The 12,761-nt window shown below is 36.6% G+C and overlaps 1 protein-coding gene across 1 annotated transcript in view; it reads right to left on the bottom strand.

The window, feature by feature from the left end:
• The window catches only part of LOC132867590 (contactin-associated protein-like 2), a 230,874-nt gene that overhangs the window by 44,751 nt on the left and 173,362 nt on the right, over nucleotides 1-12,761 (bottom strand). Inside the window, exon 16 of the mRNA XM_060900576.1 lies at nucleotides 6,170-6,340. Within this exon, the coding sequence (XP_060756559.1) occupies nucleotides 6,170-6,340 (171 nt within the window). The remainder of the gene's footprint in view (nucleotides 1-6,169; nucleotides 6,341-12,761) is intronic.

Below are 12,761 nucleotides of genomic sequence, written 5' to 3'. Positions count from 1 at the left end.
TTGGACTCCCTGACAAAGAGAAGCACATTCACCTGTTCATACATCATGTTCAGGAACAAACTAATGTTAATGGGGCAAAAACAGCCACCGTCAAATGCTGCAGTTGGAATCTTGGACTCGACTCAGATCAATAGTGGACTCAACTTGAAATTTTTTTTAATGACTTGGACTTGACTCAGACTTGAACACTAGGGACTCGAGACTGGACTCAGACTTGAGGTTTAGTGACTCGACTACAACACTGAATTATATTAAACACATTCAAATCATATGAATATTGTGGATTTAATTCTCAAATACAGTGTACATTTATTCCTGTATTAAAATGCATTTGTTTTGTCATTTTTACATTTGAGGAATGACTGTTACTATTAAATAAGGGAGTTGTTACTGTTACATAAGGGGTCATCCATAATTTTCATCATTATCATGAGTCTACAAAGAGTAGACTTTTGAGCAACCCCCCTCCCTCCCCCCAAAAGTGTACATTAGCGGACAAAAAAAATGATGATAGATCTACGTGGAATAGGAATTCAAAATAAAACCATGTCTTGTATTACTTTTTATTAAAATCGGATGACAGGACAATACAAAGATTCACAAGAGAAGAAAAGAAGACACAAGACGGGTCCAGAAGTTTTCTTAGAAAGCAGGCAATTCATTTTTCAGTCCCCCCAGGATTTCGCGGGCCTTTTTTGTGATTGTTGCGGGCTAAAATGTCTGATGTTGCGGGGGGTTCTTCCAAAAAATTGCGATGAAAGTTGCGGTGTTTTTTAGGTTTTTGTTGTGATTACATTGTGGGAGAAAGTGAAAGTTGCGAGAAATTGTTGCAATTTTCTCTTTTTGTGATTAAAATTGAGTGATATGTTAAATATTAAGTTATTACTGAAAAACTATTGATTAAAAAAAAAAAAGACACTGAGAAATGGTCCTATAAACAACTTTACCAATATAAAAGATTACCAGGACTACAAAAATGCAGAAAAATAGGCTTTACTTATCCAAATGCACCTGTTGGTTCAAAAGTTAAAGTGCATAGAACCTCACAGCACAACATGAAGTTACCTTCAAATATAATATAAATGCCTCAGCTTTCATGTAAGAAAAAAAACACTATTAATACTAGTACTGTGTGCAGGCAGTCTCTCGTGAAGACTAAATTAAACAATAATTATAAACTAATAAAATAAATGGCTCAGGCTTCATAGAAGAAAAAAAAAAATTGAACAGAATCTCACAGTATGATGCTGAAGCTGCCTAAACAATGGAAAATAAAATGCCATTTTGGCAAAAATGTTGGCATCCATTAATTTCTTGTATTAAGTAAAAAAAATAATGCAAAGTGCACACAGACCTTCAGTGTAAACGTAACACACTTTCAGTAACAGAATTTAAGCCTATATAAACACTGACTCGCACATGCTGCTTCTCTTGAACGTATACACAGAAGTAGCAGTGTTGCCCGATACTGCTGACGTTTTCCAGCCCAAAATATGTTCAAAACCCGCCAAAATGCACTTGAAACCCCCCAACTGGGCGGGAAACCACCCAATCTGGCAACACTGGAAGTAAGGCGGAAGGTAGTTTGTCAACGTCACCTCAAGACGAGGCCAACGATTGGTCAAATTTGCGGGAAAGTTTCGGTGATTGGATATAATTGCAACACCGCCCTGAATTCGCGGGGATTGGTTGAATTTGCAAATCGCAACATCCGGGAGGGTCTGATTATTGAAATTAGGAACTGTCTTTTTAAGGGGAGCCGTTGCCTTTTGGCTTTGAAACGTTCATTTTTGATTCTTTCCAAGCAGTCTGTTCTGCCTTAACTGCCTCCTGCCACTTCTCAGATGAATGCAGAAAACAATAAATGTTTAAAAACTGCTCGTACTCGTTTGAAGGAGTCTTGTGAATAGCGGTATTTCTGCGATTCACAAATTTATAAACGCGGTCAAAATCTGGGTCAGCCATTGTTGTTGTATTGAAGAAAGAAAGCGTGTAGAGCTCACTGGCAACACCGATGTGGCGCGAAATTTTTAACATGACGGCCGCCGATTCGCACATTGACGGATCATCATTTTTTCATTTTTAAAAAGTGTATGCCTGGTCATTAACCCCTTCCCCCCCGCATACGGTCTGTACGCTCGTGATAATAATGAAAATTACGGATGACCCCTAAGGTAGTACCACCGTGAAGTTGATTATTTTCCAATATGATGACAGCAACAAGGTTTTTTTTTTGTTCCTTTTATACCACAGACAATGCTAATAATTTATTATTCATTTACTTTTTCCCAATTTATAGTGAGTTTTTTGTGCATTTTGACTGTTTTCTACATTGCAGAACAATACTGAAGACATCAAAACCATGAAGTAACATAAGGACATGTATGGAATTGTGTGGTAAACAAGACAAGTGTGAAGAAACAAAATATGTGTCATGTTTTAGATTCTTCAAAGTATCCAGCATTTACCTTTTTGACACTTTGTGCACTACTGGCATTATCTTAACCAACTTCATGAGATAGTCATCTGGAATGCTTTTTATTTAACAGATGTGTCTCAACAGAAGTTAATTAGTGCAATTGATGCCTTTGGGGCCATCAAATAGTAAATAGTAAATAATAAAAATACAGTAAATAGCCCTGTTCCACAACTGTAGTAATCCATATTATATCAAGAACAAGAAAATCCATTGAATAAGAATGGGTGCCAAAACTTTTAACTCATATTGTATGTTTACTGTTGTTGTGGAACATCCATGAAACATGTTGTCAAGTAAGCAGTCGTCTCCTCAATAGCCTCTTGGTTGGTTTTCACTCAATTCAAGGTAATAGGGCAAAAAAAGGTTTGTCATGCTGCAGAACTGAATAGCCCTCTTTCCTGAAGACTTTCCCATTTCAGAACACTTTCAGTTTTACTTCTGACTGGGACAAAGCTCTGATGCTGTAGACATCTTCCAAAAATGTTACTTAAATAGATATGATTAATCGTATCAGTGATAACTAATGTTTTTTTTTTTTATTTCAGATCTCTTCTGTAAATCAAAACTTTTTGCTCAGACCCATTGTTCACTTTCCCCAAAACATGCTGAGAAAAAAAGACAATCCTCCATTTACTTTTCGATGCACAAACATTTTGTAATAGAATGGCAGCTACAATTTTCGACACCTTAACGATCTTTTGGCTGTTGCAAAAGTAGAAAAGACTTTCAATATGTAAATTGTGCATGAATAATTACTCAAACTTCCACTGGGAAAAAAAAAAAAGAGTTGATTCCCGATTACTTAGTGTATCAGATCATGTGACATCATTCCACAAGTACTGACACCTTTGTCCACAGTTATCGACACCATTCCACAATTATCGACATCCAGATGATTTAAAAAAAATAATCGGTATGTGGTATTAAGTTAACAAAACATAGTTTTTATTTAAACTTTGTTTTACATAGACTTATATTTAGTACAAAATATCTTTTATATAACTATATTGATGTCAGTGCTTACGTAAATGAGGAAGTAATTCTAATGTTTGTAAACAAATGAACTGAGAATGTTTAACCTGTGTCAGAAAATCTTTTTGTTCCACTTTCTACCCACTTTCCAAGTATTTTCATAGGTCACATTTTGTTAATCATTCGTTGTTGTTTGTATTCATTTCTAGTTTTGTAGTTTACCAACAAATGTCAACAGGCAGTTGACATGTAAATTTTATATGTTAGGAATTTAATTCTGGTTGAATTCAATTTATTGCAATAGGATTCCAAATACTCTATAAGCATTCCATTCTGTTATGGATCAGAAAACAATTATTATAAATCACAGCACTTTTATTTTTTTAAAGTACTTCATCTACTTCAACAATGTTACACAAAGATCGATCCATAACAGTTGTAAATGTCACTTAATTCCACAGGGTGTCGATAATGGTGGACACCAGTGAAAGTGATCACTATTATCGACACCTCACGTAACTTCTCAAACGCACGTTTAGATACAAAATGGCAACTGTCAAATGAAAGAGACACAAAGTAGGTTTTGACAAGGAGATCATGAAAGATCAGTGAACTTGATAAGTAAAGACATGTCCATGATCTTTCCACCATGCTTACCTGCGATGATAACGCCCAGGTTTTCCTCCAATTGCTGATCGTGCTGAAAAAAAAATCCATCTCAGGTAAAAAGCTGTGTCATCAGATGACAAGGTCAAAGTGCGAGGGCGGTCTTCTGGTTGATTAATTAACCAATAATAACTGTTGTAATTGAAATTCACCTTTGTTAAAATTGTTTATTGGCAAATCTGAAAAGTTGTCGATAATTATGGACTGTCGATAATTGTAGCTGCCGCTCTAGTTTAATCTTTTTTTCTGTTTTTTGAGTTGAAGTTGGGAATTTTTCTGAAAACTAGCAACCCTTCTCCAGAGCTCCCACAAGCCATTCTGTGAGATACACATTTTTTTTGTGTGAAAATGGAATAAATATTCTTTTTGATGTTAATCTACAAATAACAATCCAAATCAATAATCACAAAACAACAAACATGCTGCATTTTTTTGTGTTGTTGCAAATTTAGTAAAAATCCAAAAAAATCTTGTAAATTTGTGACTTTTTTCTCATAAAATTTTTTTCTTGCTCCCTATTTGTTAAATTTTACATCTCTCTCTCTCTCTCTCTCTCTCTCTCTCTCTCTCTCGTGTGTGTATAAAATCTCAATAAGGTCAGACCCCACTGACTCTAACCTCACACTTCTATTCTATAGCATTAATGCACTTTGTATCTGAACTGCAATTTTGTCATACATCTCCATTCTGTGAACCTTTACTGCACATTCCAGCTTGGTTATTGACTGAGCCCATTACACATATTATCTTCCTTTCACACATTTATCATGTCTCTTTTTCATCTTCATCATGTGACCCAGTTTTGCACATTCCAGACATACTGTACAGCTTGGACTTCAACAACTCCTGCACATACCCCTTAAATATGTCCATCTTACTATTTTGCATATTTCAGATTTTTTTATTATATATATATATATATATATATATATATATATATATATATATATATATATATATATATATAATTCTTTTATTTTTCATGAATACTACTTATAACTAGGTGGCATGGTGGTGTAGTGGTTAGCACTGTCGCCTCACAGCAAGAAGGTTCTGGGTTCAAGCCCAGTGGCTGACAGGGGCCTTTCTGTGTGGAGTTTGCATGTTCTCCCTGTGTCCGTGTGGGTTTCCTCCGGGTGCTCCGGTTTCCCCCACAGTCCAAAGACATGCAGGTTAGGCTAATTGGTGGCTCTAAATTGACTGTAGGTGTGAATGGTTGAGAGGAGAAAACCTCTATAATAATCCAGTAGAATGCAACGAGAAACCAATACTGTAATGTTCCCTAGACACACTGATGGCTGAAGTTGTCAGAGTGACCACATCACTGTAGTGATATGGATGGATTATCTATAACTACAAATAATTGTTCGGAATCCTGTTATTCCACAAACCGTTGCCTTGAAGAATTCCTAATTTCGGTTTTATATAACAACAATGTAAACAGTGTACTTACTTTTACCTAATTGTTCAGTGTATTTATTTTGACTTTATGGATGAACTTTCAATTCAGATATTCAATAATGTTTAAAATTTCTACCTAACTGCTAATTTTACTTTATAACAAGAGATTGAAGCTCCATTATTTATGTTATTTCTTCTCTTATGTTCTCTTTTTGGACTACTGAATCATGTCTGAGAGTGGTTTTTTTTTTGTGATGTCAAAGGCAATTTTTCCAATCATAAAGTTATGAATCAAACAATATATTTCACACTGTTTTGTTTGTATATTTATGTTGACTTCCTTTTTTTGTTCTCCGTCCACACTGAGCATGTGCAAAACGAATTGAAATACTCTTAAAACACACACTGACATTGTGAAGAAAGAAAGAAAGAAAGAAAGAAAGAAAGAAAGAAAGAAAGAAAGAAAGAAAGAAAATGGAAGGAAGGAAGGCATTCTACATGTTTGTATGTAGAATCTGTATGTTAACTTCTTGTAATGTATATTTGCCAATTAATTAATTAATTAATTAATTAATTAATTAATTAATTGGCAAGCAAACAAACAAACAAACAAGCAAGCAAGCAAGCAAGCAAGCTGTAACTGAGACTCACATTTCAGCTCCAGACGGATGAAATCAGTGTTTCCCAGGTTTTCCAGGAAAACCCCATGAGGTGCAGAGGTCTTGAAGTAAAAGGAGATATCAGCACTCGTTTCAGCTCGGAAAGTGGAGAAGTGCAGGTAGGAGGATGGCGTGTTGAAGGAAGCGGCATTCCAGTAACTACCTGCGAAATGCACATGAAAAATCATGCTGGTAAATGTGTTCCCAGAAAACAATGTCAAGAGATAAAATAAGAACAATTGATAATGAATTCAGCTACTTTGGCACAGTGGTTTTGTTTTAAGGGATTGGTACATTATATTGCCATCCTCTGTGGGAACTTAAAGACATTTATAGATTTAAATACAATGCTGTGTGTAGAAATACATATGAAGAAAGAAAGAAAGAAAGAAAGAAAGAAAGAAAGAAAGAAAGAAAGAAAGAAAGAAAGCTCACCATATAAGAAAGAAAGAAAGAAAGAAAGAAAGAAAGAAAGAAAGAAAGAAAGAAAGAAAGAAAGATCAGGTCACCATATAAGAAAGAAAGAAAGAAAGAAAGAAAGAAAGAAAGAAAGAAAGAAAGAAAGAAAGAAAGAAAGAAAGAAAGAAAGAGAAGCAAGCAAGAAAGAAACATCAAGTCAAGAAAGAAAGATCAGGTCACCATATAAGAAAGAAAGAAAGAAAGAAAGAAAGAAAGAAAGCTCACCATATAAGAAAGAAAGACAGAAAGAAAGAAAGAAAGAAAGAAAGAAAGAAAGAAAGAAAGAAAGAAAGAAAGAAAGAAAGATCAGGTCACCATATAAGAAAGAAAGAAAGAAAGAAAGAAAGAAAGAAAGAAAGAAAGAAAGAAAGAGAAGCAAGCAAGAAAGAAACATCAAGTCAAGAAAGAAAGATCAGGTCACCATATAAGAAAGAAAGAAAGAAAGAAAGAAAGAAAGAAAGAAAGAAAGAAAGAAAGAAAGAAAGAAAGAAAGAAAGCTCACCATATAAGAAAGAAAGACAGAAAGAAAGAAAGAAAGAAAGAAAGAAAGAAAGAAAGAAAGAAAGAAAGAAAGAAAGATCAGGTCACCATATAAGAAAGAAAGAAAGAAAGAAAGAAAGAAAGAAAGAAAGAAAGAAAGAAAGAAAGAAAGAAAGAAAGAAAGAAAGCTCACCATATAAGAAAGAAAGAAAGAAAGAAAGAAAGAAAGAAAGAAAGAAAGAAAGAAAGAAAGAAAGATCAGGTCACCATAAAAGAAAGAAAGAAAGAAAGAAAGAAAGAAAGAAAGAAAGAAAGAAAGAGAAGCAAGCAAGAAAGAAACATCAAGTCAAGAAAGAAAGATCAGGTCACCATATAAGAAAGAAAGAAAGAAAGAAAGAAAGAAAGAAAGAAAGAAAGAAAGAAAGAAAGAAAGCTCACCATATCAGAAAGAAAGAAAGATCAAGTCAACATATAAATAAATAAATAAATAAATAAATAAAGATCAGATCACCATATCAGACAGAAGAAAGAAAGAAAGAAAGAAAGAAAGAAAGAAAGAAAGAAAGAAAGAAAGAAAGAAAGATCAAGTCAACTTATCAGAAAAAAGAAAAAGAAAGAAAGAAACATCAAGTCAACATATAAATAAATAAATAAATAAATAAATATCAGATTACCATATCAGACAGACAGACAGACAGAAAGAAAGAAAGAAAGAAAGAAAGAAAGAAAGAAAGAAAGAAAGAAAGAAAGAAAGATCAAGTCAACTTAGAAAAAAGAAAAAGAAAGAAAGAAAGTTGACTCACAGTATTCAAGCACTTGTCTCATTTAGTGTATCTCCCACAAGAATCATCCACTCTCACCATTTTCTCTGTCTTATGCATGCACGCACGCACGCACACACACACACACACACACACACACACACACACACACACACACACACACACACACACACACACAATTGTGCAGCCTGGCATTAGGTTACTATCGCTGAGTTGGGCAGGAAGTGGAAGCCATCAGGGAGAGACTGAGCTTATCACAGCTGCTCAGGAACACTGGCTTCAATCATATAGTCTCTCTGCAAATCCTCTCACAAACACTGCTCATTAACACTCCGTGTGCACGGGAGGCTCAAGCCAATTGATGATAGTATCAGGAACCGCCAATATATTCCATCTAGCATAATGAAATTGGACTATCGCCAGCCAACATCTACTTTTCACACAGCATGCAACAAATCTCTCTCCACTCCGCCTATCTGTCTGCTTCCCATGTGAAAAAAAAATCTGAATTTCTGCTCAGCATCACTGTTCATACAGCAGGTAAGAAATGACTTGAGTTTTTCCTGTGGTCACCACAGATACAGAGAAACACAGCTAATGCTTAGGAAACACATTGTTTTAATCCTACAGGCTATATCTTAGCTACATGCAGGCGTGTTTTGAGGAAGAATCCAGAAAAAAAAAGAATGAAAAGAAACAGACATGGAGAAAACATGCCCAGACACTCTATCAGACAGTAACCCAAGTTCAGAATCAAACAAGAGACACTCGAGCTATCAGGTTCCAATGTCACCATGCCACCCTTGTATTATTTCCTTGTATTATTTTTATCTCAACATATCTCCTTTCCTCAGCCACGACTGTTTTCCATGTGTCTGCTAGACATCTCGTCATGGATGGCAGCTTACCACCTGAAATTTAACCCTCCCAAGGCAAGACCAAGCTGCTGTACTGTACGGTATATCCCTGGAGATGCATCCCATCCCCATGTCAAAACATGCCATCTCTGACAATGCATGCAACCTTGAGATAGTTCTGGAGAACCAACTATCCTTTTCTCACCATATTGTGAAGGTGACTCAGTCATGTAGGTTTCTCCTTTATAACATCATGTGGATCTGAGCATTTCTCTCCATTAAGGCCAGTCTGGTGCTTGTTAAGTCCCTTGCTGTCTCAAGATTGGTACTTGGGCCTGGCTGTTCTTTACTTACATGATGTCAGATATTTGCAACTGATTCATGCATGACTTGTTTTTGACTCCCAGTGTGTTTCCTTCACTGGCTTCTTCCTCTCAAAGATGCTCAAAAAACAAAACAAAACAGGAAGAGCTCCCGCCTACCTCCATGTCTTGACCACCCCTGCTTTAAACCTTCTTCTTCTTCTTCTTTATTTTCATTTTAGTTATGGCCAGGTTCTTGCCCTAACTGATAATCACATTATCATTTTTTCTCTGGCTAATCAGACACAAGGTATGCCACCACTCTTGCTGGAGCAGTTGGGGGTTAGGCGCCTTGCTCAAGGGCACTTCAGCCAGTCCTGCTGGTTCAGGGAATCAAACCAGTGACCTTTTGGTCCTGAAGCTGTTTCTTCTTCTTTATTATTATTATTATTATTATTATTATTATTATTATTATTATTATTATTTCTACTATTAGTAGTTGCATTATACAGTTCTACTCAGGTCATACCAAAGACCTTCATAAAAATGGTACCTACTGCCATCTAGCAAGGCACACCACAATACAGATGTGAGTAGGGAGTCAAACTCTCACATTAACCAGAGGACCAGCCATCCACTGTAACCCTAGCTATGTAATAGGCGAGAGGCCAAAGGCTATAGAAACAGAGCTCAGCATCACCCAATGTACCTTAAGGGCCTGGTTAGTACTGGGATAGGAAACCCCCTGGGAAGACCAGGTCCTGGCAAGGGAGGAACTTTGACTTTGAAAGAGTCATTAAACAGTCATTAAAATGCAAATATTATATTTCAATTACACGAACTTAATGAACTCTAATCAAGTAAAGTCAACTTAATAATGCATAAACACAAAGTAAATGTAATTAATCAGAGTAGTCACTTTACTTCAGGATATAAAAGAAACAGAGGACCAGCCCTCCACTGGTTCGGGAAACTAAGAGAATTTCTGATGAACCCAAAAATCAGTATATCAACAAGGAAAATGATGATCATCTGTTACATATGGTCAGTTTTGCTATACAGAGTTGAAACATGGACGCTAAACAAGGATTTGATGAAAAGACTACAGGCTTTCGAGATGTGGTGCTGGAGAAGAATGTTAAAGATCAGTTGGAAAAGGAAGTTGAGCAACGAAAGAGTTCTGGAGATGACAAAAGAAAAGCATAGGCTGATGGATACCATCAAGAAGAGAAAAACTGAATACTTTGGACATGTGATAAGAAACAATGAGTTGTTATGTTGAGTAGTGGAGGGTAAAATTAGTGGAAAAAAGGCAAGGGGTAGACAACTGTACTTGGATAAGATATGTGATTGGATACGACAAGGAAGCAAGAGTAACATCATCAGGATGGCAAGGAATAAGGGACTGAGAGTGCTATGGCCTTCAACCTTCTCAGATGAGAAGATGAAACCAGACCTGACTTGACCTGATAAAAGAAACCACCCTGCCATGTTTGCTAACAATATTTAACCAAACATTGACATGAAAACTACAAATGCTCAAAGACGAGATGTTAGAAATGGAAAAAAAAGTCCCACTTTAAGTATCTTAAATAGAAATCGATAGGAAAAGTTCATAATGCCAGAGATGGTGGTTGTATGCACATATCCCGCCTCTCTTCCCAAAAAGCCAATCATCTGCTGAACCGGGAAACATATTAAGCCAACTGTGTTGTTGCACTGATGCAAGCGTGCAGTTGCGTTTATGTAGTAGAAGTATAGCGAATTCATAGCAACCTTGCACATGTGTAGTAGAAATATGTCATGTGCAGGAAAAAAAAAAGTTTTTTGAAGCTTATTTTGGGGCAAAACTTTTAAGCATTTTTTTTCTTTCTTTGTTTTATATCAGATTTGACAGGTGATTCCTAACATGCAGTTTTTTTTATGACCTGGTGGCCATTGAAAGTGCAGTTATGTCTCTCTGTCTCTGTCGGAGTGGATGCTGGGAGTGGGTGGGCGGAGCGTTGTGAGTGAATGGAGTGTTTGAGTGCAGCCGCCGTGCTGTGTTCTAACTTTTCTTTATTTCTCTCTCTATATATAAATATTTACTTATATTTGTTTTGTGTTTGCTTTTGTTTTGTGTTTGTTTAGGTTTAGTGAAGTGTGTAGTTTGTTTTGTGTTTGTTTAGGTTTAGTGAAGTATGTTGTTTGTTTTGTGTTTACCTGGGCATCTGCTCTTAAGCCGGGAGCATGTCTGCCTCAGGTAGAGGGAAGTTTGATTCCCTCACGCGGTGGCACGCTATTAAGATTGCGTCCACCGCCAGTGTAGAAGTTTGTAGCTTAGCCGTAGGTGAAATTGTTGGGCATGACAAAATTTTGTCTGCGTCTCGTATGAACCAAGCAATTGTTTTGTTTCTGGAGACTGTAGAATTGGCAAATTTAATGGTTGAGCAAGGGGTAGTGATTAACGGTGTTTTCACATCAGTGCTACCATTGTCTACCCCTTCTAAGAAAGTGATCCTTTCAAATGCACCACCTTTCATTACGGATGACATTTTAACGCAGTCACTAGCCCGCTATGGTAAACTTGTCTCTCCGATCAGGAAGATTGCCATAGCTAGTAAATCCCCTTTACTGAAACATGTGGTGTCATTTACGCGTTATGTTTATATGATACTACTGTACATGACTCTGATTTGGACTTGAATTTGAGTGTGCAGGTTGATGATTTTAATTATGTTATTTATGCCACTAGTCATATGATGAGGTGCTTTGGTTGTGGGCTAACTGGCCATTTGGTGCGACCTTGTCCCGAAAAGCGCAACAGCTCCGCAAATGGGGATAAGGTAAACGATCAGAATGAGAATGTCAGGGAAGAACACCCCGTGAGTAAGAAGAAGGCACCTGCTAACGAAGGGGCTGGTGCGAATGAGGCTCTGCCTCCTGAACAAGAGCCTTCCAGTGTTGAAAAAGTTAGACCGTCCGATCAGGATGTTTGTTTAGGAAATGTGAGAAATGAAAAAGATGAACCCAAAGTTGGACCTTCGGTGGACGTCACTGATAGTTCGCAGAGTAGTGTGGTTTCAGCCACTAACTTGGATGAAATGCTTAATGTTTTCACTGGTGATGGTGTTCAAAACATGGAAACAGATGTAAATCCGTTTAAAGTCCCTAAAGGTAAAAAGAGGACAAGGGACCGATCTAGTCCTGGGGCACAGATCAAAAGGAGAGAGCTGTTGATTGACCTCAACTCTACTGATGCAGAGAGTGAGAGTGAATCCGAATGGAACTTGACCTGCAGTCTACGGCAAAGCGGCTTCTCTAGTCGCGAGTATACTGTAGAAGACATCAAGAGTTTTTTGTTACAGACCAAAAATGCGAGAAATGTGAAAGTTGACGAATATTTTCCCGACATTGATCAATTTATGGTAAAAACTAGATCATACAACCCCGATTCCAAAAAAGTTGGGACAAAGTACAAATTGTAAATAAAAACGGAATGCAATAATTTACAAATCTCAAAAACTGATATTGTATTCATAATAGAACATAGACAACATATCAAATGTCGAAAGTGAGACAATTTGAAATTTCATGCTAAATATTGGCTCATTTGAAATTTCATGACAGCAACACATCTCAAAAAAGTTGGGACGGGGCAATAAGAGGCTGGAAAAGTTAAAGGTAAAAAAAGGAACAGCTGGAGGACCAAATTGCAACTCATT

The sequence above is a fragment of the Neoarius graeffei genome, chromosome 19, assembly GCF_027579695.1.
Source record: "Neoarius graeffei isolate fNeoGra1 chromosome 19, fNeoGra1.pri, whole genome shotgun sequence".
Lineage (NCBI taxonomy): Eukaryota > Metazoa > Chordata > Actinopteri > Siluriformes > Ariidae > Neoarius > Neoarius graeffei.
The sequence above is the reverse complement of the archived record's forward strand: the minus strand, read 5'-3'. Positions and strand labels throughout refer to the sequence as shown.